Here is a 27,207-nt window from a genome sequence, read left to right on the forward strand (position 1 = left end):
GAATGCGGTAACCATCCTAGTGATAAAACTGCATGAAGTAAAGCTCATTTTCCTCCTGATTCCTGTTTCAGTTTCAAACTCCAAAGCCAGCTTCCCTACAGCTGGCAATCTGAAACGAGTAAGCTCATGCCACACACTCCTCCCAAGTTTTTCCCCACATGAAGGCAGCAGTCAAGCGCTTTAATAATAAAACACGGAGGCTTCACAGACTCGTAACCTCAACCACAGTTTTGGCTTCATTTCTTTCCCAGTGACTACAGAGGAGCATTGCAGAACTGACTTGGTGCAACGCTGTCAGCTGACACGTGAAAGGCCATCTGAAATGCCTGCCCTCTGCTTCCCCACATCGATACACAAGTCGTCCAGTCTCACAAAACCTCAGCCACGAGCTCACCGTTTTGCACAAGCAGGAGAGGAAACGTAGGCAGGTATAGAAAACCCCAAAGGCAGACCTGAAGCGAGGGAGATGTTAACCACACGCAGCTCTTTCTTCAGCAGGTGTGTGTCAGTCCCCAGCAGCAGGTGGGAGCCCGCACACACACAAACTCACACACTTACACACACTTTTACTTATAAACGTACGAACTTATACTTGGAGTCTGCAGGCAACAGCTACACCAAGCCCCAACCTAACCCTAATGACCTGGGCAAGTCCGTGCAGTAGCAGTGGCCTTGCAAAGAGCAGAACTATTTCTCAAAACAGACTTTTTATACAGCAATGCAGGCTTCAGGGGGAAGGAAAGGGGGGAGAAGAGTATTCTTGCATTGGTGTCTCATTCAAACTGCATTTCACTCCTCTCTCTTCCACTTTTCCAGAGGTTGGCATTGATTCGTAGAGTGGCAACACATGAATCTTAGTCTGAGACTAAATCACATTGAACAAGTTTGTTCAAAAGTAGTACAGAAAGATCAACTGTAACAGCAAATTATGAAGCTGATATAGAATACAGAATGGTTTGGGTTGGAAGGGACCTTCAAGATCATTGAGTTCCAACCCCCTGCCCTGGGCAGGGACCCCTCTCACCAGCCCAGGTTGCTCCAAGCCCCATCCAGCCTGGCCTTGAACCCCTCCAGGGATGGGGCAGCCACAGCTTCTCTGGGCAACATGTTCCAGTGTCTCACCACCCTCACAGGAAAGATTTTCTTCCTAATATCTAATCTAAATCTCCCCTCTTCAGATTTAAAACTGTTCCTCCTCATCCTATGGCTCCACTCCCTGATCAAGAGTCCCGCCCCATCTCTCCTGTAGCCCCCTTTAGGGACTGGAAGGGGCACTAAGTCTCCCTGGAGCCTTCTCTTCTCCAGGCTGAACAACCCCAACTCTCTCAGCCTGCTGTATCAAATCCTGTTAAGTTTTAAGTGTAATGTGTTGATCTGCAGTTGATCTGCACTTGTTCCAAATAGCCACAAAATACGGCATTTGAAGAACCACTGCATTTAATTATAAGGTAGTTAACAAGATGCTGACTTTGTAACATGCTTTAGAACGTTAAAGCTGCTCTAAAAATAACATTAATACAGAAATTCAATTAGCTTAACTCAGTGCTGCAAAAAATCCTAAAATCTGCCCTTAGAACAGGTTCCCTTATTAAAAATAAGACAGAGCCCCACACAGTCACAGTATAATCCATTTATTAGCATACCTTGTGAGCCATTGGTGTTGATCCAGGGGACACGACAGTTTTGGCACTTGACTGATTTTGGAGGTGCTCGGCCTCTGGTTTGTAGAAAGGGATTTTCACAGGACTGGGATACTACACAAAAGAATGTTTCTCCTTAAGATGAGGAATTAAATATTTTTCTTAACACATAAAAATATAAGCCCACGAGATGTGCATTGGTCTGGGTCACAGTGCCTTGTTCCACAAGGAGTGGTCCCAAGCTGGTTACCTGCAAGGGCTGTTCTGTTCCCTCCAGCTGCAGGAGATTCCCAGGGAGTCTGACAAGATGGTGTTAAATACCACAGCGCAGTTCAACTCTCCAAGGCTTTCACTTGATTGCTGAATATACACATAAAAATCTGTCTTCAAGTGGTTTCACCACAGATATTTTTTTTTTTTTTGGTTAATAGACTTAAGGATATTGGGTTCAGAAAGGAAGGAAGACAGGAAAAAGGCAGGCACAACTCTCTTACCCCCGAGATAGCAAATATCCATGTTCCTAGTTCCTCACCAACACCTCTGCTAATACCTCTCAGAAACTGATCTCTGGTTTCTATTCTCTGCTACAAGGGTAAAAGGGTTACAAGGACAATCAACAACATCCTGTCCAGGTTAATAAACAGCTGCCTGATTAATTACAGCACAGAACATAATTCATGGAAATCATCAGAACAGCGTTCAGCGACAGGAAAGGGAGAAATCTTTAATCCAGCTTCAACTGGCCAAAGCCTGGGCTGGTGTGAAGACAGGGCTGATAAGGGCACTGCAGGACAGGGAGACACTGGCACTGGGTCAGCCTTTGTAGAGCATTGGGGCATTCCCTCAGAGAGGGATACCTGGAGCACTAATAGCTGCTCCCTAAACCCTTACCACAGCCAAGGTTCTGCTCCTGCCCGTGCTCCCAGCCAGTGACAGTGACATTCCCTTTCCCACATCACCAGCACATGCCATACTGCAAGTTTAAAGCCAGCTCCTGCACACACACATAATACACAGCGCTGAAAAACGCTTCCAGCGTTGCCTACGATAGAAAATCATACTGAAAATAATCAGCAGATGGCACAGCCTTCCCTGGCAAACTGCATTCAGTTCTGGGTACCAAAGCTTAAAGATCCAGCAGAAAGAGAAGACATGGAGAGGGAGTCAGCATGTCATCAGATAGTCAGGCCATTTCGGTTGAAGAGAGACAGAGAAACCACAATTTCAGAAAAGGGACTATCTCTAGAGTAACGGGTGACAGAGACTATACTGCCATCGCTGAGAACACAAGGACAGATGGGATTCAATGAAGACAAAAGGCAATTAATTCAGGAACCATAAAAAGAAATTATGTGCTATGGAGAATAAAATTATACTGGTTCTCATTGCCAGAAAATATTGAGGCTGAGAGTTTAGTTGGATTAAATTAGGGATTAAACATTTATATGAAAGATGAAGGCTGGTTACATTAAATAGCTTTTTAAAAGTTAGGGATATAAACTCTCACTCCGTAGGAAAAAAAAACAAATCACAAAAGGATAGTGCATAGTGTTTGTACAACACCTAGAGGACTGAGTACTTGTTCTTCTATTTTTAATGATAATAATAGGAATGCAAGTAATTAATTTAAATGGGCCAAGAACAAAATTCCCCAAAAGGAAAGGCTGTTAAAACTTGTTCAGCACAAACTCGCGTGTACTATCCTTTGAAACACCTGCTGCTGGCCAACATTAAATACAAAATACAGTCCCAGAGTGGCTGACTGACAACCAGGCAGTTCAAGCAAGCTTGAGAGCAAAGCACTCGAGTTTGGTTTGGGCCACAGCCCCACTTTAAACAGTAAAGAGCAACAGTGGTGCTCTGAACGGGTCTGAGGAGATTACTCACTCCCTGTGTTTATTGTGTATCTATATCCCAGGAGTTTTTCCATGTTTCATGGGAGAACTGTGAACACAGAGATATTAAAGACTAACATCACAAATAAAGGGCAGCTAATAACTACGGTGAATGAGGTACCAAGAGAAAGTCCCCACGATGCTGTTAAATCATGACTCAACACCTGAATGTTTGAGATTAACAGTACATTCGGATTTAAAGAAAAATAACGTGTCTATTTAGCCTTTTGAGGTCACATTTTTAAGTTCTTCGTAGTAATCACAAGGGCAGGAAAGCTATTGTCTCTTAAAAATGAAGATTTACTCTCACACCAACAACTAATTCTAGGAGATGCTGCTTTAAGGAAGAAAAAAAACCCCAACCAAACCAAAAACAACTCAAAAGAACCAGTATATTGAGAAAGCAGCAATAAAACCATAGCATCTGGCAACTGGAAATGTGTGATACGGGATTACAGCAGGAGGAACAAGCATCTCTTCACAGGGACAGACAGTTTAAAAGGATGATATGGGAGCAGACCTGCTGTTCAGAAGAGAGAACGTTCCCCCTAAAGACATAACAGGGAAGGAAAAAAAACCCCAACTGTTGGCCTGTTCCTCACTTGAGGCCAAATCTTCTGATTCCTGGAATTGAAGAGAGCTGCTATGAAAAAATATCTGAAGATTTCCACTATGCCAGAGCCTGGTGCCATCTTCTGAGCATCTCACCTCTCCTTGCAGCATGTTTCAAGTACACAAACATACAGAAACGGGAGCAGATTCACAGAGGCAGGTATCTCTCCACTTCTACCATTTCCATGTGGCAGGGTGAAGGAACAAGTGTGATTACATTATAGGACTCAGACAGTCAGACCAACATAGACTTATCATTCTTATCAGTGTGCACCTGCTTTCTCTGCTCAGAGATTATGGACTAAAGTGAAACCAAAGACTTTAAAGAATCAGCCATTAACTGCTTTTCTCCCAGTTCTATGTTAAAGTCTTTTCCCAGCATCCAATGACAAAATAAATCTCTGTCAGTCAGTCACAGGCCAGAAACCACAGCCTTTTCTGCTGCTGTGGAGCAAAAGGACGACACGTTGAAGTTCCTAGAGCTCAGACATTTTCATTTTAGCTTGGTCACTTTCTTGATCCAGGGTACGTATTTGCTGACCTTTGTGTACACACCAGGGGAATCCTTCCGACCGCAGCCGTAACCCCAGGAAGTGATCCCCAAAATGATCCAGCGCCCGTTTGACCTCTGGCACATGAGTGGCCCTCCGCTGTCACCTTGGCAGCTGTCCACCCGTTTCTCTTCGGAGAGATTCCCGGCACAAATCATGCGGTTGGTGAACTTCTGCCCATAACGGGCCTCACAGTCTTCCCGTGGGAGAAGAGGCACCACCCCCTGCAGCAGGGTTCTCGAATAGGACTTCCCTGGAACAGAAGAGACCAGCCAGACCAATTCACCTACGGGCAACAGCAACGACCTGGAGCAACGGTGCTCCACACAAAAGCAGATGTTTGTATGTTTAATGTCAAGACTGCAGCACAGAAATAGGCCAAGCTCAGCATCTCTGAACCACCAGAAAACAGTATTGCCAAGCCAGACCACAAAAAAAGAGCTGTAAGATCAAAGAAACGGGGAAGAGGTTGGAGAAAGAGGTGACATCAAAGGATGAGCCTTACTCCTGGTTCTGCCAATAAGTAACTTGAACCTCGTTCAATTTATTTCACCTCTCTGAGCCTCCATTTCCTCCTCTGTAAAACACGAGCAGTGTTTTCTCAAGAGAATAAATGCAGTAATATTTGTGAAGTGCTCAATCCTCAGAGAAGTTTTAGAAGATGTTTCAGAGACGTCCAAATATTATTCAAAGGGAGCTCACTTCATTTTGGCCAGATTTGTCTCTTTTTGCTCAAATCTCTTTATTACCCCAGACTTAGGCAGAACACAAGGTTCCCATGCTATATTAGAGTGTGACCTTTCTGTGCCCAAGGTTTATAGGAAGTTCACAAGGTAGCAGGTAACTGCGCCTCTCGTTAGGAAAGCCGGGTTTCGTGTGTGGGAGGGATTCCAGCCATTAAGTCCCAGTACAGCTTAAGGGAGCTACATGGCCAAGTTTCTCCTTGATCCTCCCCAGAAACCCCGAAGTGACATGTGCACCTGGTGCAACTCACTCCAAAGACAAATGTATATTTGCAGTGAAACGCTTGGGGTAACAGCTGGGAAGGATGGAGAAGTCCAAAATCAACAGACAAGCTCCTGGGGCTATTTGCCTTTTGGCAGCGAGTCTTTCTGAACATATGGCTTTGCTCCAGTGACAGCAGCCCCAGAAAGGCCTCCTTGCCCCACGCCCTGTGTTGCACCTCTGAGCCCCAAATGGGGGAGGACTGGACAGCTGGTTATAAAGTGGTGTTTAGAGTTCAAAGCTGTCTCCAGACCTCGGTAATGCATGCATGTCAGGACTCCACTGAGCCCAGCATTTTAAAACATCACCTTGAGAGTGTTAAGTATTTAATATTTAATACTTTCTAGAATATTCCCTGCTCCCTTTTACCTAGGAAGCTCCATAGCAATGTGCTGCAAGAGGATAGGTACAGGCTGTTTTGAACCTAGTGCAGAAAACAACCTCAGAGCCCAACTGTCCCTGCAGCAATACCCAGGGAGATCAAGCAAGGTTGTCCGAGAGAGATTCCTTCCACCTCTGAGCCCCTACTTCACTACTACAGTATCATGAAGGCAGGTCATGGAAACATGGGGGCCTCCCATAGGCTTTATACACCAGCTCTGCACAGGCTACTGCCTAAGGGATCTGCTGTGGGCAAAAAAAGGAGGGGGGGGGGGAAGAGAGGACTGCAGCCACACAGCAGCATCACCCTCCCACAGCTTCAGAAGGATGCTACGGCAACCAAAACTTCCACCATGGGCATGCTCAAGAAGCCTCAAAATGAGAAGAAAACACAATGGCACAAAAATCATCTCGCCTCTCTGCTCCTTGGCACCATGTGCTGGCACAGGCAATAGGAGCAGTGTAAACATGGCCTTGAGTTGTGCAGACATAAACTAATGGCCCGTGTAGGCTCCTGAACTCAGACTTCCCCAACTTTTTACCTCCTCAAAGCCCCATCGCTCACCTGTGTCTCCCCAGCCAGAGATGATGCAAGCCTCCCTGTTGATGTCGGACTTCTCTTTCCTGTCGGGCAGGCAGACGGGCAGAACATGGTGATTGAAGGAGAGACAGTGCCCATCTCTGCCCCGCATCCGGACAAGAGCAATGTCATTATCGTTGCTGCCAGCCCAGTAGTTTCTGTGGAGGACGATCCGCTCCACAGGCAGCTCCCTCTCAAACTCGTCCTTCACGCCCGTGTGGTAATCGCCCACCCGCAGCAGGTAGCGCCGCACATCAACACCAAACCTGGAGAAAAAGATGCTCAAGGTCTTGATAATTCTACAGCCTCACTCAATTTTCAGTTGCTGAGAGACTGAACCACATCCTGACACACTGATAAAACAGTGCCAGCTACATCTTTAGCAGATGTGATAACGCCAGCTGTTAGGGTGAATCGATATCCCATGCACAAGACGTTTTTTGGGGTTTTTTCCCCTCTAAAAAAAGGGCTGCAACATTTGCAAGGCATGTGACCTTGAGTTCACAGTTCCTTAAAGCACTGCAGAATGGCAAAATGCTGGTTCCCTTTAAGTTGTAAAGCCTCAAAGTTAAGAGGGCAGGTGTAAGCAGTGAAGGATAAAGCAATTTGAATCATCCCTAGAAGTGTTCCCAGATCACACACATCATAACCTGAAGGTCTCATTTTAGAAACATTGCTCCTGTAGTTCCACTGGGCTGGGAGGATAGCCTTGCATGAGGTTATTTGCCCATCTTTGAGTATCCCTCAGGGTTCCCTGTTCACCAACGCACCTTTTGAAGCAGTGGGCTGCAGTCACTACCCAGCAGCTGCTGATCAGCGTTGCCCCACACAGCAGACGAGTATCTCGACGAAAACCCTTCAATCTTAGTGAGGCTTGCCACGGCCAACCTCCTCTGAAAAAGAAACAAGGGAGTAACAGGCATCACACACAGAGAAGCTGTTCTCTTTTCCCATCCCCTCTGCCTCATCTGGGCTCAGCTGGTGTGCGTTATCCCCTAGATGAGCCCACTGGTTCAAATAAAGTTCAAAAATCTCCAGTGAAAACATGTGAATGTATTCAGCATTTGCCAGGCTATTTCCAGAGCCTGTAGGAAAGCTGGAACGAGTTCTGGTTATACAGGGTAGTACCTGAGAGACTTGTTTCCACCTATGATCCTTTTCTTGCGACGGTGAAGCAGGCGCATCCCACACACACCAGATGCTGGACCTGCACAGCAAAGTTAGAAGCAGTTAGGTAGGTACCTTCAGCTTAAGTATGATGAATTGGTGTCACAGAGCCAAACACCATTCACCTTCCCTGAGGGCATTAATCCTTACAGTAGCTGACTGCATTGTGTTGTCCATACGGAATTCATAGAAGATTTGATCCCATAGTTTTCCTCAGTTTTGGTGGAGGTGCTCACCTCCAGTATCTGTAGTCTTATGCCAGGAGTGGGACCTCTACAGCTATTTCCTCAGTGCTCTAAACCCCAAAGTTTACTCATGGCTATGGCTCTAAGGAAAGGTATGGTGACTTGGCTGTGGGGAAGTTCTGCAGGCTCAAAGGCCTGACGTGGGTGGAACTCCTCATTCTGGAGCACCCTGTGCTCCTAAGAAGAGACAATGAAAACAAGGAAAGAGTAGGAGGTGCAGGACAGGACATGCTTATTTTGTAGGTGAAGTTTCAGCCAAAGAAGAGAAGAACTACAGGAGAAAAGCATAAAAACACTCAGAGATACTACGGCCAGAGCCCCAAATTTCTACTTAGAAGAAATAGGCACGTCACCTGCTTTGATGTCTTGGACTTTCTCTTCCACGTAGTCACAGATCACACCAGCATCCTCGCTGTGCCAGCAGCTGTGAATCCCGGTGTCAGGCCTGACACACTGCCCCAGGGTGTGCTCCGTGCCACTGCATTCTACGTTGTCCAGATGGATGGGCCCATGGCCTTCACCAAAATAAGCCATTGCCCTGGCTTTTGCTGTGCCTCTGCAATTAGAGAGAGGGTGGCTAATCTGCAGTAAGCAGGAGGCAGGTGAACCTGATGCACCAGCACATTTTAAGAGAAATAATATTTGTGTGACTCCACACACAGACAGCAGCACAGTACTTGCTGAAGGCACTGTGAGAATAGGATGCTACTCCCTCAAGCATATGCAGATATCCCAGAACTAAGAAACGAAGTCCCCAAGTCCAGAAAGAAGCAATCCCCCCGAGAGCTGCTTCTATCTATAAGATGGATGTACCAGAATCCTGAATTCTTACCTGAATCCCAGCTGCCTGCAAACTACTGTGGCATCTCGGTCTGTCCAGCCCTCATCACAGACACTGCCCCACTGCCCGTTCAGGAATATCTCAACCCGTCCCTCCTTGGTGCTTTCTCCATCCACCAGCCGCACAGGAGGCCCTGCAGCAGAAAACACATGGGTCACTGCAAGCAAAAACACCAGAGAGTGTGAGGTACCCAGAACTCGGGTTCGATAGGAAAAGATGAATCCCAGACTTCAGCAAGCTTTAAAAAAAAAAAAAAAAAAAAAAAAAAGAGAGAAAGAAAAAGGAAAAAGAAAAAAGAGTGTTTCTACATGAAGACTACGTCCCTCATTTCACCTCTGTGCTGAATCAGAAAATTACATACATGTTAATTTATTAAACACATACTGGAAATAATTAGTGGATCATATTCTGAAAGCTGAATAAAGAGGAGAACAAGAACAGAAGGAAAGTTATTGACTCCTGAGCCAAGAGTGGACAAGCTTAAACATGCCTTGGAAATAAATCCATTAAATTATAAAACTATTATATTATTCTAGGCAAGAGAAGAGTTCTATATCCAAGAAAAACAAAAAAGTTGGATGCCGTCTATTTCAATAAAAAATATTTGACAAATTGGAAAGTCTCCTCTGATAGGAAAAAGGGAGGGTATCAGGCCTCATATAGAAAAGGAAAATATGCTAACTTGAACACAATTCACAACTAATTCACAATTTTAATTAAAATTGTGCCATCCATACAAGAGAGTGCCAATTTCCACATAACTGCTCCTCACATCTAAAGTCCTCCTGTCTTGGCAAGGTGTGACACCAGTGTAACCACACCAGTTACCTAAAGGGTCTAGTTAAAGGGGTCCTGTGTTCCCACGGAGGTGGGACTGAGGTGTCTCATGAGTGAGCAAGGGCACACTCAGGCAGCCACCATTCCTCAGCCCCTCAGGTTTGTTCTAGAGGCTACCAATACAATTCCCTCCAGTTTCAGTTTCTCTGCAGCTCTGACCATGTGTCTGGTGGAGCTGCAGCTCTGAGGCTGTGCCCCAAGACAGCCAGGCCTCGTTCCTAGGAGTTCCTCCTCAAAAAGCAGCCCCCTCACTGAGAGAGCCCAGAGAAAACTACCACATCTGCCTGAGCTTCTGAAGGACCAAGTCAGCAGGCGACACTTCCCCACCGTCCAGGGCAAGAGGCAAGGTGATTTACCCAGGCTGCCATCCATGACCGTGTTGCCTTCGGGGGAACAGCGGACTCCCACGTCCTCAGCGTGTGAGCAGTCATGCTGCCCCCAGTTGCTGTGGGGACAGTCCAGGAGGGACAGCTCTGTCCCCACACAAGCCACATCATCCAGTAAGATAAAGCCTTGGCCAGCAGCATAGTCTCCTTCAGAGGCCAGAGTAGCAGGACCACTAGAGGAAGGAAACAGAACGTAACATTAGAGTCATTAAAACTCATGAATCCCGCAGAGACACCCACGCTCAGACCCCAAAGGAAACTCCCCTGCAGAGCTCAGCTGTGATATCAGTGGCCTCCTGACCTAAAGCACTCAGTGACACAAGGGATGGCAGCCAAGCAGCTTGCACATCTTACCAGCTTCTGTTTTCAGGGAGGTCCTCTCAGACCAGTCCATTTTCTAGTGTCTGGTCAGAGACAGAGTCAGAGAGGCACAGGGGACCAGCAATACCACGGAGGCTGCTTTGCAGACGTGACACCAGGTACATTAATTTGGGGAGGCATCAAAAATACCAACATTTAATTAATTCCACCTCCTTTTATAGGAAGTGGTTACCTGGATCTGAAACGCAGAAAGCTGCAAACTTTTAGGCACTACAAGAGATGACAAACACAGTATGCAGCTGAACTCCAAGGGGAGAACTTATTTTAGTTCTTTTCTTCAGTCTATAAAGCTAAAATTTTACAAGGATACCCTAATCATACTAAGAAATCCACAAAAACCTTAGAGTATCCTTATTTTAAGTCTTCCCCAAACCATACCTGGACGGACAACAGCTCACCGATGGGCTGAAAGAAAAGCATTATGAAAATCCCTAATACCACCATTTTTGCCCTGGTTGTCTTTGTTCAGCTAGGGAAGCAGGTGATGTGTTTAGCTGACAGAGCAAAGGGGGTGGCAGTGCTGAGCTGATACACCTGGAAATTTAAGGTGTATTGAGAGAACTTTCTGACTTTGACGAGGGGTTCATAAAGACAGCATCAAGCATGTTACCTGCTTTCAAAACATAATTATTTTTTTTTTTTGTCCCCCTGGGAAAGGGTGTGGATACCTATGAGTCTGTCCTGAATGAATGTTGTGTAATGGTAATAACCCTTTTAACAAAGACAGCACTGAAGGAAGTAAGGTCCAGCCTATCCCAGTGAAGGGGGATGGAATCGAAGCCCTGAAATTAGGAAGCACAGACACTACACACAATCTCCATCCTACCTGAAGCCCAGCTGCCTGCAGACCACCTGGGCACCGAGGTCTGTCCAGCCATCATCGCATACTGTGCCCCAGTCTCCGTTGTAATAAACTTCTACCCTGCCTTCTCTGGGGCTGAGGCCACCAGCCAGCCTGACGGTGCCCTCTGCAAGGGGTGGGAGAAGGAAAGGTCAGCACTCAATAGGGATGAAAAGAAACAGCCTGCGCCCCACTGCTGAAGTCTCTGTACAGCCCACGAGTAAAAGAAACTGAAGACTCAGATATCTGTGGGTACTCAAAACCCAAACATCTCTGTTTGTCAGGTGAGGATTCACCTCAGCTTTTCCCTGCCTCCTGTGGAAAGCAATGGGAACACCACCACCAAGCCTGGCTCGGATCCGTTTCCACCAGCTTCTTGCTCTCTGCCCCCATCTCTGGCAGCCCTTGTGGGAGCCATACAGAGGAGCCCTGTGGGATCCTGAAGCAGAGGAGGTACCTGCTGAGGAAGCTGTGTGATATGGGGAGTAAGACAGAGCACATCTGACTGGCATAGAGCTGTAGATCTGTACCTGTGAAAGGGTCACAGGAGACCCCAGCATCTTCGATGTGGTCACAGTTCTGCTGTCCCCAGTCACTTTTCTTGCACTGGTCGAGTGAGAGTTCATTGCCTGAGCACTCCACTTCATCCAGCAGGATTGGGCCAGATCCCTGCCCATAGTGAGCCCATGACAAGGCTTTCGGGTTCCCACTGCAACAGTACAGACACATAAGCTCACAGTAAGAAAGGTCACAGTCTTGTGTGCTCAGAGTCTGCCTTGCATAGGGACTATCCTATGCTAGCCCAGCATCCTCCTATAGATAATCTGTACTTCTGGCACAGTGGTGTTACCAACTGTTCACTGAAATACCTTATTGGAAAGTTTTGTAATGAGACCTTCCAACACATAACAAAAATGTGCCCAGGACATGACCAGTTCAGACACCTGAGGAGTCTGAGGTCCTCAGAATGATGTCCTCAGAACATCTCAGCAACAGGCAAAACTCCCGCAGATCTCAAAATGGAATCATCTATTTTAAACAATTCTGTACTAATTTGAATTTTCGAATTTCAAGAATGCTCAGTACACAACAGCTCCCACGTTAAGTGCTGAATGGCATCGAGGAGAACGAGGTGCTCTCTCTTGCTTTCCTATCTGAAGAGGATAAGGGCAGTCAGTGAAACAGGATGTGTTTAAACTTAACCAAGTAAACAACTGCAGTTCACATATGAAAATCACCATGACAAGTTATCATTGAGGCCAAGAAAATTTGCTATAGGACATGCGTGCAAAAATACTGTAAACACAGATCTCGGACAGGGATGCACCAACTTTTTTTTTCCCACAGCATAAGCCTGTAAAACCAACAGGAATTAAGTATAAAATCCTTTTATAGGATGATCGGTCCAGAATTATCTCTCCCGGGGTTTCTGTACACTTCTCATAGAAAGGGCTGGTATTACAGTGAAAGGACATGCTCCCACATTCTCCATTCTGCCTACCTCTATTACCACACCATGACTACAGTGAAAGGACATTCTGCATTCTGCCTACCTCTATTACCACACCATGACATACAGCAGGGAAATTACCTGAGTCCCAGCTGCCTACAAACTACTTCAGCATCCCGGTCGTCCCACTGGTCATCACAGATGGTACCCCACTTGCCATCATGGTAAACCTCCACTCGCCCTTCAAAGCTCTCCTTTCCCCCAACTAAACGCAGGGGGGCACCTACACCTGTGCTTCAAGAAAGGGAAAGAGAGCACAACAGAACAAGACAGAGACAAAGCACATCCAGCAGTTCAGGGTGTAGAACCATTCACCAGCCAGAGGAGGTCTTGGAATACTCTTGTCCCACCCTACCACATCCTCCCCTCTAAAAACACCCAAAAGCATCTGTGATGGCAGCCCACAGTATGAGTGCTGCTAGTCCAGGGCCGGCTCTTTAACTGGCTGCTACAGAGACTAGGACTTTGCTGCCTGCAGACAAAAACCTGGTTTGATAAAAAGGGGATGTGATCATAAGCAACAATAATCTTTCAATGATCATAGAAGTATGCCCACTCTGATAATTTGGGATTGGGAAATGATGGATATTTTTCCACTGGAAGTAAGATAAGGACATATATAGCAGCTGGAAGAAGAACACGCTCCAGTGATTGATTGTATCTCCACAGCTTCACTGCCTTAGATTTTGCATCTTATCAGCAACACTAACACAAGAAACAGGGAGTGAACCTCCCCTGGAGATTTACCTTCCGGAGGGACACACGTTACCATGGCACTTCCCTGGCTACAGGCTCCTGACACGGCTTCCCGGTAGCCACACTGCAGCAGGGCTTTCTCATCCCCGTGGCAGTTTGCTGACTGCAGGTGCAGGGGAACAGGCCACAGTCTGGGATGACTCTTCTTCCCAGCTGTGCCGATCTCACTGGTACAGAGAAAGCAAAAGAGCAATGAAATGTTGTATTTCTGCTCGATTTACAAGTTCCCCTCAGCGCTTTCCACTCTCCAGCACATTGTGGCATTTCACATCCCAGCGAGCTCACTTGATTGGGATTGCATAAAGGGGTGGCTATTTACAGTCTAAGAAGAAAGCACAAGCAAGCACAAAGCCCTTCCCACATTGTATTTCTGCTTGATTTACAAGTTCCCCTCAGCTCTTTCGACTCCCCAGCGCAGTTGAGGCATTTCACATCCCAACGAGCCCACTTGATTGGGAGTGCATAAAGGGGTGGCTATTTACAGTCTAAGAAGAAAGCACAAGCAAGCACAAAGCCCTTCCCGCCATCTAACCCATTTTGTCTTCCTTCTTTCTGCAGAGGGGTTGATCTGGTCAGAAAGGGCACCCTCATTTGAGAGTGATAAACAAACCCATCAACAGGTTCAAACATCTGAAGCACCTTCTTCCTTCTCTATGGGCTTTACCTCCTTACTGTTTGGAAGTCTGAAGGTCCAAATCCCAGATTGCTAAACAGGGTTCACAGTCAAAATTTCTAAAAGAAAATTTACTACACAAACTCCATCTGGTAATACTCAAAAGGGGATACGATCTCACAGCTCACTCATCACAGCCTGGAGCACCAAGCAGAAATTATTGCTTTAAAGATTTCTTGCAAATGCTGGCTGTTGTTTGGGATAGCCATGGAAAGAAAACCCTAGGAAAGGACCCTGGTAAGGGGGAAACAAGCCCACAAAACGAACTCCTCTCCCCCAGCCAACACACTGTGCCAGAGGGACTGTAACCAGAGAGGCCATTCTTTCCAAAGCCACATGAGCATGTAACTCTCACAACCAGACTGAGGTTCCCACCTGAGACCTAGTTGCCTGCAGACCACACTGGCATCCCAGTCAGTCCAGTGGTCAGCACAGATGGTGCCCCAGAGTCCATTGTAGTACAGCTCCACTCTACTGTCTTCAGCCAACCGCACAGCACCTTCCAAAAGAGAAGGGGGGAACAAAAAGCTGCTATCTTCTGATGGAGGTTTCAGACCAGCAAGTCTTGGACATGAACCGCACTTGGCTTTTCTCATCCCTGTTTTGCTGGTGCTGTCACCAAAGTGACTTGAATGAAGGAGCACGGGACGTGGCACCTTGGCAGTTCCAGCAACGGCTGCTGGTGCTATGTCCATTTCAAACCCATGGTAATACCAGCAGGAAACAGGTTCTGCCACAGCTCCAGGATTTTCCTTTTGTGAAAGAGGGGTGATTTTACACGCCACCTTGAAAAGGTGAATGGAAATGGTTAGAATCTCTAATTCTTATGCCATTCCACTGATTTATTTACCATCAATCACCTCACCTCTGAGAGTCACTGTTGCTACAGCTAGATGTTCAGTAGCAGCAGGTGTTCAATTTCTCTAAGAAAAGGAAGTGCCCGTGGAAATGCCCTTTCAATTCCCACTGCACTACAAATGCCTACCACTGCTTAGAAAGCACATCTTCTCAGTCAGATATGTGCTGGGAGAGGGGTACACCTCTGCCTGTAGTACCTCAACACAGGCACACAGCACAACTACACTCATTGTATCCCTTTAATGAAGCTGTCTTTGAAACAGCTTCCACTGACAAGGCAAAAGACTTTGTCATTTCATTTATTAAACTAATGCTTTACCTGCTTTGCAAAATGCAGGGAAAGGGGAGGTCAGAAAACAGGAGGGCATACAGATCATTTTCAAGAGCACTGCACTGGAGTCATGGTACTGAGAGAGCTCAGCTCCCTTTCATGCTTCAAAACAAGGAGCAGTCCTTGTGTTGGCACTGCAAGGAATTTTAAAGTAAGCCTATGATGTACCTTACCACAGAAGATTTATAAACCTAACCACAGAAGACTTTTCCTTGTTATATTTGAACTGCTATAATTACACGAGGAGAGCTCTGATATGGACACTTAAGGAGCAGGAGTGGGTTGTTTTCCACATAACTTAAACTGCTTTCAAAGTGGCATAAGTTAACAGTAAAAAAAAAAAAAAAGAAGTCTCCTTGTATGCGAATGAAAACCTCTATACAAGGCATTACAGCTACAGCAGCTTAAATCCACCCCCTACTAGATACAGACGTTCTTCTCCCACACAGTCCTAATTATTTCGACAATTTGGGACAGTTATTGTACTGTGCTTTTTTCACAGCGTGTCCCACCTGCTGCTTGCAAGTCTGTGCAGGACACATTTCTGGCCTGATCCCCCCCAGAGGGTGCAGCCTGGGTGGTGGCAGGGACACGCAGCAGCCCTTACCTTGGTTACAGTCACAGTTAGCCCAGCCGATGGCCCCCGACGCGAGCCGGTAGAAGCACCAGGGTGTAGTTCCCCCATCCGGGTTCCTGCATTGGTTGTGGTCCCCCAAGCCACGGTCTGGGTACTGCTGGATATAATCAGGGAACTCTGCCCAGTTGAGACACGCCGCCCCGGCCTCGGTGACGGCCAGCGAGCCGTTATAATACCCCAGAGGTCCCACACCGCACACGCTGGACGCTGGGCACAGGAAAGGAGCTGTTAGCATCACTTCAGGCATCACCCAGCAAGGCTCAGACGATGCAGGAGACAGCAGGTGATCTCCTGAAACACATCCTGTCTCTGCAGCCTTCATCGCTACTTGCTTGATTTTTAATTCTCTCACTCTTCAAGGCAGCTGCTCAAAGAATTTTTATAATAGGTACTATCTAAAACACACATTGATCTGAAGTCATGAACTGCCCAGACCTTGGAAATGTATTAACTCTGGGCCCAAAGACAGACAACTTGCACTGATTCCCATTACCATTTACTTCAATATAAGTATTCACTTCCTCTGGAGCAGCACTTGAGCCTGGCACACACTCCTCCACTTCCTTCCCCACCTGCTTTGGCACCTGAATCAGATACTCTCTTAAATTTGATCCTAGGCTCTTTAGAAGATTAATTGCCTGTCTAAATTGATTGAAACTGAGAAGAGTTTAAAATTAGCTATAATGTCATTCTATAAAGCAGGAAGGAGGGAAATGACATTGTATTTCATTGTATGTATGTTCCCTATACACATTACTCTATCACCTGGCTTATCTGGACTTGGCCAAATTATAGGAAGGGAAAGAGAACCTATTTTGCGGGGAAGTGCAAGTGCCAATGTTCCAGGACAGTGCCCATGTGAAATATCACATGCAAAGTGGCCCCCAACAATTTAATATGGTCTTTAATAAAATAAGAAACCTCTCACTTCATAACCCTGCAATAAGAAAGAGGGAAACCAGAACCAGACTCTGTGTGAGAGTGGGCTTTTTAGAGTCTGTAACATAGGAAAAGCAGATTCATAAATGGAAAACAGTTATAGGCTGTTTATTCATTGAAAAAGCCAACACTTCCAGAAAAGCCTTCTGCTGTAAGAGCATGTAGGACAAACAGCAAGGGCACAAAGAAACATTGCCTCGTGCCATTTGCCTTCCAGCTACTGCTGAGCCCAGAGGGGGTCAGTGACAGTAGAAGGTTGACTGCAAGGCACAAAAATGATAAGTAGTTACAGGTAGATGTCCAGAAAACACACCGTGCACTTTGCATCAACTGGGACCCTCAGAAGGTTGGGGGGGTGTATGAGAATTCAGCATTTATTAGAACAGAGGAAAGGTGAATGTGCAAAAAAAGACTGAGGCAGAGAAAGAGATGAAAGGAAAAGGACATGTGGGAGGAGCAGGGAACCACAAGGATATTAGGCATGAAGAAAAGAAAGCAGCCTGGCCATTTTGGGGAAGGAGATAAACAGACATTGAGGCACGCAGGAAAAAAGATTGAAGAAGTGATGGGAAGGAAGGAAGAACGCCAGGCAGCAGTGGCTCATCGTACCTATGGTCTCAGATCACCGCTGCAGGAAAGAATCTGCCCGATGACTGAATTAATAACTTCTTGTTCTTACCTGCACTCTGCAAATGGTTTTGGTTGGGCTGAGATCCCAGGAAAGGCTGGGAAAAGAAACAGAGCAAAAGCAGAGAGATGATTATCCGATGAATAAATATGGGCATGTCCTAAAAGCAGCTCGGCCTTTTGCTGCTTTAGGCAAACACACCCTAGTAACCAGCCTCTTCCCTGCTCTCCCCATTGCTCCTCTTCAAATCCAATCACAGCTCTACCCATTAACAACAAAATGAATAATTACTGGCCTGCAGAGATTTACCCTTGATCAAAGCACTACGTTACAAGGTTCTGCTTGTTCTTTTCCAATAGAATTGGAAACCTGAGTGAGATGTCTATGGAAAGAAAAGCTAGAAGAAAACAATTGTTACCAGAAAGAAAAATAATGAATAACCACTTTTCTCTCCCCATGTATAGGGCAAGCCATTTGTGGCCACAGCAGCAAACAGAGATGTATGTATGTGATGGGATGATGCCCCCAGGGATCCCTGTTAAAATAGTAATAAACATCCGTATACAAAGTAGGAAACACCTTAAGAAGGAAATCCAACAAGGATTTTTGGGGATTTTGTTTTTAATAGATGAGAGTATGATATGGCCTATAGTGTTAGTATCCAAATGGGGTTAAATAGCTAAAAACAAAAAATATGAATCAAAGCCCTCAGAATTCCAGCATCCTGTCCAGCCCCAAGACTGCATTTCCTCTGGTAGGCAGTGTTTTTGGTGGTTATAACTTGACTGCTGGCTGAGAGATAGGGATCTCCACTTCAACACCATTGCACAGTGAGCAGGCAGGTGCAAGATCTTCACAGACCCAGAGCAAAAAGAAGAAATTGCACCCGCTTCTGCTAGCTCCTTGTAGTTTAATTCCTTTCTAAATACTTCTATCTGAACATTTCTAATACTTCTATAGAACAAGGAGCTCTAATTCACCGAGCAGGGCTGTACATGTAAAGAATACTAGCTATTGAAAATGGTTCTGTTTTTCTTCAAAATGCAGTAATTTTGCTTTTTCTTAGCTTCACCCCTCCCTGGAAATGGGGAAGAGAAAAATTTGGATTTAAACCAAATCCACCTCTGGAATAAGCAGGAATAGTTTCCACAGACACCTTACAGAAATGACACCTACTCATGTCAAATGCAATTTTCAAATCAAGCTTATGAGTATGGTCCAGCAGGGGTTGACAAACATGGCTAAGCTCCAGCACCACCCTCCAGAAGTCAGAATGTGACACTGCATATTGAAGATGAATTCCTGACATGGTTCAGAAAGAGCAGATCGGATACCAGGTACGTATGCACAAGGGGATGCAGGAACAAAACAGCATTTAAGTGAAAAACCCTTTCCAGCCAAGAATCCATCTGTCTGCACATTATCAGGCTGTTGCAAGCCCATGTAATGGTCTGCGAACTAACAATGCTGAAGGACTTATCTAAGGATCTCAAAGCTCTTTGCAAAGAGAGGTAAGTGAGCTAAGCTACACCTCTGTGACCAAGCCATAATCCAGGTCCCCCGACTCCTAGCTTTTAGTGTGCACCTGCACACACGTGTAAGCCTGCAGGCGACAGAGGGATGGGCTGGACTAGTAACAGGCTATATATGAAAGCCTGAACCTGCTCTTCTTGGAGACAGACCATAAACGAAGGAGCTGCAGTCCAAGCAATATGCTTCCCTTCTAATGAAAGATTAGTTGCTGCTGCCAGTTCCCCTAGCAGCTTCCAAAAATCAAATCCCCCACCACTGCCCATCACCACCACCAAATTGTAGTGCAAGCAGCCTGTGCTGCAGTCACCGCCCCAGGTCCGTGTGGCTATAGATCATCTGTCCACAACGGCAATAGGGGCAATCAGTCCATCAGCAAAGAACAGAAACAAAGGATCTCTCCTGCCAGGGTCACTGCAGCGCTTGAGAAACATAGGAAACCTGAGCCAAAGCATCTGCAAGCCCTTGTGCATCCTGCTTTCCTGCTTTGCTTCCTCTCCTGAATTTCATATGCACAACGAAATAAATCCCTCCCCAAGCCCCCAGCCCTTCCCAGAGACCACAGCTGCCTAGACGCTTTGGAAAACACAGTCAAGTAATAACAAGATCCACTTACAGCGAGGATATTAAAAGAACCATGTGACTTCTTACGAGCAGATAGAAGAATAACCATTTCTTACCTCCACGCATCTGAGACAGGATAACAGACTCGAGAGCTCTACCAGGAGCCCAAGTACTTTAGGGATCTCCATCCTTCTTGCATAAAGTGGGCAGAAGGTTCTTCAAGCATCACATTCTCGTTCAGCTGCGGGGCTCAGCGGCTGCCTCCTCCCCGGGCTCTGCAGTTGGGCTTCCTCAGGAGCAGGGCACTAGTCGCTCCGCTCCGGAGGGAGCGGGATGCCTCTTCCATTTCTGTGCAGGGAAAGGGCTGTAAGGGAAGAGATCAAAGGTCCTGGCAGCATCCTAGAATTTCACTTTCTCCTTCCTCTCCTCATCTCTTCTCCTTGATTCTTCTCTTCGGAAAGGGGAGGAGGGGAGAGAAATAAGGGAGGAGAACATGCCCCAGAATTTCTCCAGCACCCTTAAAACCGGGAGGAGGCAGGGGAAGGGCGAGTGGGCCACCCCCCCCGGCGCTGTCCCTCCCTCTACCCGTGCTCCGGGTGGGCGCTTCTCCCCGGTTCCAGCCTCCTCCTCCTCCCGGGGGCTGCCTCTTCCTCGGCTCCCCGCAGCCCCACGGCTCCGGCCGGGGCTGGATCCCGCCGCGAAACCTCCAGCAGCAGAACCGGGGAAGGAAACAAACGGCTTGTGCGCGCACGCTTGGCAGAGATTAGGCTTGTTGGGACGGAATCTGGACTTTACCCCCCCGCCCCTTCCCACCGCTGCCTCCTCCATTAGCTCCGCGCAGCTTCCCCGGGTCAAACCCGCCTCAGATTTTGAACCCAGGTAAACGGGAAGCCCAGAAAACTTCACCTGAAGCGCCTTCAGATCTCCCCACGGAAAACCCCACAGGTGGCACAGCCCCCTCCAGGGTGCGTTTCAGCCCTGCACCTTGCCATCGGCATGGGTGTTGCCTCCAGGGATCTTTTCCATCCCGCGTCCCCTTGACCTTGGGCTGTAAAGTTATTTTCAGTCATTGGGTAGGATGCTTTCCAGGGGGCTCATCGTTATTGTATCGCTACGAACAACCCTATGGGGGTTTTTACTGTTTTCAGCTTACTGCTCCTTCACAGGAATTAGGGTTAAGAGGCTACAACAAAAGTTTTATACATTATTAAATCTGAGAAGGGAATTGGTCAATTTGAAGCTGTTCAGTCTTGGAATTATTATTTTATATTTTTAACACCTTCCCTCTATTGCTCCTCAGCTCAGTCTAATGGGCATTTCCTCCATTTATATTCTGATTCTGGAGGGATTAACTCCTGGTGTTCTGCAGCGCAAAACACGAAGGTCACCTTAAGAAATGAGCTCACTTCTGGCCAAGTCTGCTGAGCAGCATTTCCAAAGAAACCTTCAGCATAAAAACAAGGAACAGGCTGATAAAAATCCATTGGCTTGACAAAAAGCCTTCTTTTTTTTTTTTCCCCCCCCTCGCTTATTGCCCATTACTCATTTCACATAACAGTTGTGTGTTGCCTCATCCTCAAGTCACTCATCAAATGCAAGGAAATAACCACTACATGCTGGATCTTTTACAGGAGTGGTAGGAGGGAGCCCTTTCTTGAGTGGATTTGTACCATTCTGGACGCAGTGGATTTGGCCAAGAATTACACTCGGTTAATTAGGAGCAAATCTCCTATATCCTCCTAGCAAGGGAGGCAGATGATCGGGGCAACAGAGGATGGAAATAGCTTTGGTGCTACAGCTTGCTCTAACTCTAAGACAGTGCTGGCAAAAAGGAGCAAAACAAGAAGATGGGAATGTGCTGGAATTTAGAACCAGGTACTCCAGTGAAAACACTGGGAAAGGATACACTGGAGGCAGGATGAGAAAATTCAGAGAAATCTGCTTCTTAGTCAGGAGTACAAAGGTGGTTGCTGCCCCTTCACAACTCCCATAAGACCCTCACCTATTTCCTCCTTTAGGCCTGGAGAGAAACAGCCACATTCAACCCTGGACAGGTACCTATAGAGTTTAAAACCTCTAGCAAAAGCCTGTACTAGATTTCTCTCACAGTAATGTTTAAGTTGCTTTCCTCCAAAGGTGAGGCTTTTCTAGATAAAGTGATTTTAAAGAAAACACAGACCAGTGCACCAAAAGCAAGAGAAGTCCAAGTTTGGTGTTCAGTTTCTGGAGGAGTGACAAACTGTAAAGACAAAGTGAGTTTTGCAGTTGTCTCCTCTGTGGTGGCTCCTCTTTTGGAACGAATTCCTTCTTGCCAAGACTCCCCCTGGTTTTGTGGCACATGGAATGAAATTTTCTTGAGAGAGATGGATCTCAGATTCTCAAAAGCTTTTCATGGCTACGTGGCCCTCTCTAAGGTGGAGAGGAAGACCAAGAAGGAAACGATACTAACATAACTATGGCAGTTTAGATAAGTAACATATATAAAGATAAGGTAGAACATAGCTGCAACTTTCCTGTGTGGGCAAGTTTGGAATACTTGTAAAAACCTAAGTCCACTATTTAACACAAATCACCTTCTCTCCCTAATAAAAGCACAGTTCTATAATAATACGGCCATGATTTCCTACAGAAGCTTTCTGTCTCTATTTTTCCAGATTATTCTGTATTTACCCTTCTGAATAAGGAGCATAATCTTCTCAAATGCTCTTGGCTCTCTGGAATTCAACCTACTTCTCCAGAACTGGCAGGACTATTATTCCTCAAAACCAGCTGAAATGTCAATGCTTCCTCCATAATTGGTCTTCAGTGAAAGCCTAAAAAAGAAAGGTAGTTAATAGAAATCGTACCCAGAGCTGGTGTAATACTCAGGCTGTAAGGAACAGGAGGAAGATCAAGGAATTCCAGCAGATTTGCTTAAATCCCATAAATCCGATTTAGGAGGGTAGAACAGTTAGTCAGCTTTTGTTTAATTCTTTCCCCACCACGCAATCACATACAGGTCCCTTCAGCAATGTTCTTAACCAGTGGGCTGAGCACCAGAACCCAGCTGTCTTTTATTCCCCAGCAACAGCATCACAGGGTGGTACAAGCCCTGAGCTCAGAGAGGACAGTGGCATTCAGTGATGTTACGCACACGAACTATCCATGGAATGATCTCCCAATATGAGCCATATGTCACAGAACATGTTTAAACACCCAATATAAGCTTAACAGTGAGATAAGGGGAAACTGCAGCAGCTCAAATTGCCAAGGACAATCAGTAACCAGAGGATTTTTGGTCACAACACGGGATCCTGAGTCAAAAGAACCGCTACTTTTAAAAAGAAGCGCTGTAAAACCTGGGTGCGTCTCAAAAGCATTCTCCTTCCTTCCTTCTTCCTCCAAACAAATACATTTGTTTAAGGACTGGAAAACCTTAGCATAGTAATTTTAAGCTTGCAGTAGACGTGTGAAAGGTCAGAAAAAACCCCAAACAACTGAACTTGTGAAACTCACTGCGAAGCAGTAAAATGCAAAACCAGTTCTCCAGATTAGCAGGAGCTGTGCAAAATTTCAGAAGTAAAAATAGAACAAAAAAGCATCACTTTCTCCATTACAGCCAGTAATGTATAATGAAACAGTTCTTATATAATGAGACAGTTCTTCACAGACACTAGAATTTGGTACTTTTAACACAGCCGACAGCTTAAAAGATGCAAAACTACACTTGTATTGTAAATTTTAAGACAAAGAAAGAAAAAACCATCATCAACAGAATCTGTTCCTCGCTTGTCTCGCTTGTCTCCTTCACAATAAAGAATGAGCAAGTAGCTCTCCTTCCCAGAGAGCGTCTTTTGAACTGAAAATGCAAAATGTCATAGAACCACAGTGTTTTCCCAAACTGAGATGCAGACATCATGTTCTTACTGACCCTAAGTCCTCTGAAAGACCCAATCACGCCATAACAACAATGAGCATCAGCTACTCTGTGGGATAACGCACTAATGGGCCACTGTAAGTAAGAGTTAAATGAAAATTGCTTCAATAACTTGAAAGCAGCCACTTGACCAATATTGATGTGCTGAACAGGTACCAGCCTGGGGCTCCACAGAATTCTGCTCCAGCTCCATGCAAACTCTACAGTCACACAGTCTGTATGTGCTTGATGCTCCTCTTGCTCTATTTTTAATCACTCCAAAGAATTAGTGATATAAATGGTTATATATTTAGTTCTCTGAGGCACTGCATTTTTCTTACCAAGTAGGTACTGGTCTGAAAACTACAGGGACCTTCCTGCAGTTCTGTGGCAGTGAAAAAAACCCACCAAATCAGAACTAGTAATTAATGACATGATTTCAGTATCGGTCCATGCTTGAACTTTCTCTCCTTCTTTCAGTTTTTTTACCAAAACAACGGAACATTTTGTTGCAGATTATGAGTTTCCAGCCAAACAACAGTCTTGCATTATTTTATTAGAGTACAGACAACTCCATCCATCTGACACAGCACCATATCAGTCCCACCTGCAAATCAGAGGACCTAAATCACAAGCTTCTACATTAAAATTATATTTGATCCTTACCAACGTATTGTGTATTAACAAGGCATTTTGCTGGAGATTTCCTCCCCACTCTACAACCATCTTGTACAACAGCAGGAATTAAAAAAATTTCAAGAGGAATGAAACTGTGTATACACAGACGTAGGAGTACGAGTCATGAGATTACTACTATCAGTTTTAAGTTGGCTCAATGTCTGGGCCTGAGCACTTTTTGATAGCAGCTCAGAAGTTAGGCAGGAAGCTTACACCTGAGGAAAAGTTCCCCCCTGACTGTTAGAAAATGCACTTACATGCATTCCTACAAGATTTTATTTCACAGCAAGGACCCGACTCCACACTGTGGCAAGTTGAACAACATGCTGCAGAAATCCTAAGACCGTGAGACCCAAAAACCTCCTGAACAAAGTCAGCTCATGGTCAAGATGGGTATTTTTCACTCTGGAAACAAAGGTGCAGTCAAGATCCGCACAGCAGCACTGACAGATGCCACTGGACATCAAATGCTTACTCAAGTCTACTTTCCACTTCTTTGCCAAAGACTCCAACTTTAATCACTTGTCTGCAGTCCCTTTAGTAAAGCACATTATACATAACGTGAGCTCTGTGGAAACCTCCTCAGGAGCTTGTTCACTTTGCTTGAACTTAAGTTTCCCCCGGGTGTCAGCGCGCCCTCATTTCGATCCTTGCGCTCCTTCTGAAAGAGAAAAAGAAACCTTGAAGTATTATCTCTCTCTATTTGCAGAGTTGACACTCACCCCCAAATACTACTACTAATTGCACTGGGGTGTTTCTTTCAGAAGAATGCTATTTCTTTAAGGGACACTTAAAATAGTACTTGGCTCAATACTCACAAGGCTTTCAAAAGCTGATGACATTTAAATGATGTAATTAATGACTGACATCTTGCAAAGATTATATTCTTAGTTAACAATATTATATACTCGTAGTAACAATTCAGATTTTTTCTTTTTATTTTTTGTTATTTGATTCTTTGTAATCTACCAAATAAACTGTGGACAATTTTTCATTTGTGCTGAAACAGCAGCACAAACAGCAACAGTAAATAACTATTAAGTGATGGTACTGTTACTGAAAAATCCCAAAGGCTAAAATCAGTTTTAGTACCTGTACTTAACTTATATACTTAAATATAAAATTTATTTTTTATTAAGTGATGGTACTGTTAGTGAAAAAAGCCCAAAGGCTAAAATCAGTTAAAGGACAATTTTAGTACCTGTACTGTACTTATATACTTAAATATAAAATTTATTTTTCAAAGAAACATCTAGCTTTCAAAGTCCGAAGCAGCCTAAAAGAACTCTTTAAGTTTCAGACAATGAAGAATAGCTGTAACTACCTCAGGTATCCTGAAAATTCTGTTTGCTATGAGGATTACTGAAACCACTGGTTATTTCTCTACCATGTTGTCTCCACCCTCACCCCTGCAAGCACAGAACTATTTACAGATTTATGACATACTAGAATTTTGGAATCCTAACTTACCACTCTCCACCACTGTCTAGATAATGCAGGAATTGGACTGGTAACCGAGTCAGCTATTTCTTAATTTTATGAATCAGGGCAGTTGCAGAAACTTACCTACACTGTACATCTCCCCAGTTACAATATAACCCACATCTGGCACCATACAAATCACTGTTCTACTTAACAGCTCCAAATTGTACTCTCCCTCATTCAGAACTATTATGTAATAAGGAGAGGAGCAGTGACTGTTATTGGTTCAGTAGTGCTGAAACTTTAGAGATTACAAAGTGGAAGAAATCAAAAGAAGTGGCTGAGGTAAAGGTCAACCGACAGCAATTGAGCTCTACTTCAAGAACTTGACAACACAAAAAGGACTCGATGCGACTATTGTTTCATCCTTAGTTATAACATGCCAAACTTCCAGTCCCTTCCCACATTCATTTATTTTAATTCAAATTTAACCTAACTTCTGCATTCAAAAAGGAAGAACTGCATGTTTGAGCTACGTCATCCTGCATCTCTCCTACAGCTCAAAGGGATTGCAACTCCAATCAAATTGTTCAGAGAATATTATTACTATTGGCACACAAAAAAAATGATTGGGGGCTTCCTCCTTCCCTACTACTAGCCTTTAAGAACACAAAAGAGGCCTTTATTACTTCTGCCTTTGCCACGCAGTCATAGAACAGCCGGATCTCCTCAGCACAAGCTGCATCATTGAAGTCGTTCTGTTTCCAGCAGGCCATCATTACTGACATCTCCGTAATGCACGTCGCCTCTAGAACAGAAAGACACAACCAAAAATCTCAGCTGTTTGGCATTTCATGGTGACGGCCCCCACAGTGCACAAATCTCCAGAAGGAAGTTTAAAATCGAGTAGAGGCAGGTAAGAAAAAACAATGCTGAAATAAAGATCTCATCTTTGTTTTGTGTAGAGATGTTGATGGCAAAAAGATTAGCACCACAGCAGCCATCTCACATCTGACTGAATTCCTGAGGTAAATGCTATACTGAAATGTAACAAAGTATTTTACACGCGTGATTCACATACGGAATATCACAAGATGCAAATTTAGGGTTGTCACATGGAGAAAGCAGTCTCCCCAGAGGAACCCATATGCTAATTCTGTGGCACAAACCAGGCCCCTTTCCCCTCTTGCTGACCTGCAAAGGCGCTTCCGAGCGTCTTCTCGACCCAGCCCTGACACCACCATCGCCCTTCCCGGGGTGAAGGCCCACGAGGCCGGCGGGTCCCGGCGGGCGGGCCTACCCCAGAGGGGCTGAGGGGGAGGCCCTCCTCGGAGCGGGGCCGTTAAACGGCCTAGCGCCGGCAACTCACCTCCCGCCTCCTCCCGGCGGTTCGCCACCTTGTTGGCCAACACCAGCGGCCGGGT

General features: G+C 45.5%; 2 protein-coding genes across 5 annotated transcripts in view; both read right to left on the minus strand.

Moving 5' to 3' along the window:
- Window positions 1-1,615: 1,615 nt before the first annotated feature.
- On the minus strand, window positions 1,616-24,060 carry LOC106896363 (neurotrypsin-like). The gene is made up of 16 exons (XM_014956319.1): window positions 22,459-24,060; window positions 19,905-20,136; window positions 17,746-17,791; window positions 16,098-16,334; window positions 14,677-14,800; window positions 13,620-13,795; window positions 12,954-13,101; window positions 11,893-12,071; window positions 11,348-11,489; window positions 10,111-10,313; window positions 8,909-9,050; window positions 8,430-8,632; window positions 7,793-7,871; window positions 7,435-7,557; window positions 6,650-6,930; window positions 1,616-4,951 (listed from the first exon to the last, which is right to left on the minus strand). Exons 2-16 carry the CDS (start codon window positions 19,974-19,976, stop codon window positions 4,641-4,643), a joined length of 2,466 nt encoding a protein of 821 aa, XP_014811805.1. The 5' UTR covers window positions 19,977-20,136; window positions 22,459-24,060; the 3' UTR covers window positions 1,616-4,640.
- Window positions 24,061-24,219: 159 nt separating this feature from the next.
- The window catches only part of CHCHD1 (coiled-coil-helix-coiled-coil-helix domain containing 1), a 3,730-nt gene continuing 742 nt past the window's right edge, over window positions 24,220-27,207 (minus strand). For 3 of the 4 annotated variants that reach the window (XM_014956321.1, XM_014956322.1, XM_014956323.1), the window contains exons 3-4: window positions 26,473-26,591; window positions 24,220-25,022 (exon numbers count right to left, since the gene is read on the minus strand). In XM_014956321.1, coding sequence (XP_014811807.1) covers window positions 24,912-25,022; window positions 26,473-26,591 — 230 coding nt within the window. In that variant the 3' untranslated portion in view covers window positions 24,220-24,911. Of the gene's footprint in view, window positions 25,023-26,472; window positions 26,592-27,152 lie in introns of all 4 variants that reach the window. The other variant, XM_014956324.1, reaches the window with a different exon arrangement.

This window comes from Calidris pugnax, unplaced genomic scaffold (genome assembly GCF_001431845.1).
Source record: "Calidris pugnax isolate Ruff unplaced genomic scaffold, ASM143184v1 scaffold196, whole genome shotgun sequence".
Taxonomy (NCBI): domain Eukaryota; kingdom Metazoa; phylum Chordata; class Aves; order Charadriiformes; family Scolopacidae; genus Calidris; species Calidris pugnax.

Excerpts from the sequence above, each read along its gene's own strand:
- LOC106896363 (XM_014956319.1), bottom strand. The coding sequence starts at position 19,976 with ATGGAGATCCCTAAAGTACTTGGGCTCCTGGTAGAGCTCTCGAGTCTG. Across the intron at positions 14,801-16,097 it reads TAACTGTGACTGTAACCAAG|GTGCTGTGCGGTTGGCTGAA; the intron begins GTAAGGGCTGCT and ends CTCTTTTGGAAG. Across the intron at positions 13,102-13,619 it reads AACGTGTGTCCCTCCGGAAG|GTGTAGGTGCCCCCCTGCGT; the intron begins GTAAATCTCCAG and ends CTTGAAGCACAG.